General features: G+C 45.0%; 1 protein-coding gene across 1 annotated transcript; it reads left to right on the forward strand.

Annotated features, from left to right (window-relative positions):
* Positions 1–1688: 1688 nt before the first annotated feature.
* On the forward strand, positions 1689–2649 carry LOC142625466 (uncharacterized). The gene is made up of 2 exons (XM_075799118.1): positions 1689–2282; positions 2374–2649. The coding sequence occupies exons 1-2, from the start codon at positions 1689–1691 to the stop codon at positions 2647–2649; spliced, it is 870 nt and encodes a 289-aa protein (XP_075655233.1).
* The last annotated feature ends 558 nt before the right edge of the window (positions 2650–3207 follow it).

The following is a 3207-nucleotide window of genomic DNA, read 5'->3' on the forward strand; positions in this document are numbered from 1 at the left end:
CAAGCAAATTATTACGAAAGAAGTTGGTTGAATTGGTCCGAGGAGGGAGGTCTCCTCGGCTAGATGAAGTAAAGGTTATACCATACACCCTGATGTATATAAGGGAATTCTAGGATGTCTGGTGAGGGAGGATGTGTTCCACATGAGCATCGGGGGAAGGTATGAATAAGAAATATCTTAGAAAAAACTGCTACCATCGCATTAAAGACTCTGCATGTACCTCTTAGGCTGCATTAATGGGGAAATGAACAGTAGTGATCAGTGTTACAACTATTGTTTGAGAACTTCAAGAAGGCGATGGATGGGACAAGTATCTGGATAGGTGATCTGATTCATACGTGGAAGATGATGATGGGAAGAAGGAAGGTGATATAAAAGGAAAAGAAAGGCATTCAATAAGGGGGGTCGGGAAAAGAAAGAGAAAACACTGTACACACCACCTTCAAATGTAATCTATTGTTAAAAAAAAAAAGGCAATACAAGTTATCCTCGGCTTACGTCCGAGGAGAGTTTCTGTCATATAATCAATTCATTGCACATGTATTGGTGATCTAGCCCATCAATATCCATAGAACCTAGGTTTCAAGCCCATGCTCTACAAATTTAATTGTATAAGGCTTTTTGGGCCTGTACCCTTCATATGGTTGGGTTTGGGTGCAAATTGGGTCCTTACAATTGGCGCCGTCTGTGGGAAATCTTGTGTTAGAGGAAGGATAACGTGATGGCAAGCTCTAGTGCACGCCATGCAGTCTTTGGGGTCCCAACATGAAGACCACTTCCAACATCTTGAGTGAGAAAGAGATCGAGGGGGCAGTGTGCATATGGTGTACACCGGTAGGAGTCGTTCGCGGGGTGGAAGCAGAGTTCCTCATGAGGACGATGTAAAGGTCTCGCAAAAGGAGATTAATCACCTGAAGAAGAAGCTACGCCGTGCAAGACGGAGGCGAACACCTTTTCTTTCTGATCCTTCTTTAGAAGGCTCCCAAAGTAGTAGTTACAGGCCAAGGTCTAGAACTCCTCCAAGTGAAACTTTCTCGCATTAGGAGGATGATCTTCATGGTCGTAAGGACAAGAAGTCTTCCTCTAGGGGCTTGGGAAGTGATGCCATGAGTAGGACGTTGCACCAAATTTCAAAGTCACCTTTCACACGTAGGTTGGAGAAGGGGAAGCTTCCATGGCGGTTCACTCAACCCACGTTCACCATTTATAATGGCCGAACAGACACTATGGAGTACGTGAGTCATTTCAACCAAAGGATGGTGAAACACTCTAAAAATGAAACTTTGATGTGTAAAGTCTTTCCTTCTAGCTTGAGACCTATCGCGATAAGATGGTTTAATAGCCTGAAGGCAAGTTTTATTGATTCCTTCACGGAACTCATCAGGGCATTTGGGTCCCACTTCATCACTTGTAGTAGAGTTCCTCGGCCTCTGGATTCGTTATTGTCCATGGCTATGAGGGAAGGGGAAACCCTGAAGACATACTCTGACAGATATTGTGAGATGTTTAATGAGATCGATGGCGACTTTGATGAGGTGGCGGTCAATACTTTTAAGGTTAGACTGCCAACCGAACATGACTTAAGGAAATCTTTGACTAAAAAGCCTGTACGACGTGTACGTCGGCTCATGGATTGAATTGACGAGTACAAACGGGTTGAGGAAGATCAACAACAGGGTAAGGGAAAGATGAAGGTTATCCCTCAGGAGATGAGGGTTTTCAAGTCGGACAGATACAACAATAACAGGCCCCGAAGAGATTTTGCTGGGCAATTTGGTCCTATTGTTCCACATGTGGTCAACATTGTATTCCGAGAACCGGTGCATCAACTGTTGGAGAAAATTCGGAATGAACCATATTTCAAATGGCCCAACAAGATGGCTGAGGATCCTACGAAGCGAAATCAGAATCTCCAGTGCCATTATCATCAGGACGTAGGTCATACCACTAAAAATTGCAGGACTCTATGGAATCATTTGGAGCAGTTGGTCAAGGAAGGTAGGTTAAAGCAGTTTTTGTATCATCCCAATGGGCAAGGAAGCTGTTCAGGTTCGGTGAGCCAAGGGAATAATTCGTCAAGGCCTCATCTGGGAACAATTAATGTTATTTTTGCTGCTCCTGGTAGAACTGGTTCTGGACTTACTAGGGTGATGGCTGTGGCACGAACTTTGGCCAAGGAGTCTAACTCTAGGCCGAAAAGGCTTCGGGGAAATACTCCATCTATTTTAGGTTTCTCGGAAGAGGACAAGATTGGGACTATCCAACCACATGACGATGCATTGGTAATTACATTGAGGATAGGGGGTACGATGTGAGAAGGGTAATGGTTGATCAAGGCAGTGGTGCCGATATTATGTACCCTGACTTGTTCAGGGGGCTCAACTTAAAGCTCGAAGATCTTATGGCTTACGATTCACCACTAATAAGCTTCAAGGGAAAGGCTGTCAAACCAAAAAGGCAGATTCGGCTACCTGTGCAATCCAGTCCAGAGGTTGTAAATGTAGATTTTATTGTGGTAGACGCTTATTCTTCCTACAGGCCATTGTGGCAAGACCTTGGCTGCATGCCCTAAGTGCTGTTTCTTCAACTCTACATGTCAAGGTGAAGTTCCCGTCTAGGGAACTGATTGAGGAAATTGTTGGGAGCTAATCTGTGGCAAGACAGTGTATATCAACTGCAATTTTGCATCAGTCTGGGCCAGGCTCCTCGGCCTCGGCTACGGGGAACTCATAGCAATTAATGCCTCTAGCTACGCCTAGTGTGGCGGCAGCAGAGGAGGCTACGTGTGAGGAGTTAGAGAAGGTTCTTATAGATGATGACCCAGAAAGGTTCTTCCAGGTGGGAGTTCAACTGCCACCTCTGGAGAAGGTGGAGTTGGTTATGTTTTTGAGAAAGAATGTAGATGTGTTTGCATGGGATGCCTACGAAGCCCCTGGGGTTGATCCGGGTTTCATCTGTCATCACCTGAACGTCAATACAGCTGCTGTTCGGAGGAGACAACCACCTCAGCGTTCCTTTAAAGAACATTCAGAGGCTGTCAAGGAAGAAGTGCTTAAGCTCAAAAAGGCCGGTGCGATCAAATAGGTGTTTTACCTAGAATGGTTGGTTCATACCGTGGTAGTGAAGAAGAAGAATGGGAAGTGGAGAGTATGTGTGTACTTCACAGATTTGAACAAGGCTTGTCCTAAAGACTCATTTCCAATGCCT

The sequence above is a fragment of the Castanea sativa genome, chromosome 2 (assembly GCF_040712315.1).
Source record: "Castanea sativa cultivar Marrone di Chiusa Pesio chromosome 2, ASM4071231v1".
Taxonomy (NCBI): domain Eukaryota; kingdom Viridiplantae; phylum Streptophyta; class Magnoliopsida; order Fagales; family Fagaceae; genus Castanea; species Castanea sativa.

Bases quoted from the DNA above. Each gene is read 5' to 3' on its own strand.
- LOC142625466 (XM_075799118.1), top strand. From the start codon at position 1,689: ATGAAGGTTATCCCTCAGGAGATGAGGGTTTTCAAGTCGGACAGATAC. The intron at 2,283-2,373 runs GTAATTACATTG...TGACTTGTTCAG, and splicing joins AACCACATGACGATGCATTG to GGGGCTCAACTTAAAGCTCG.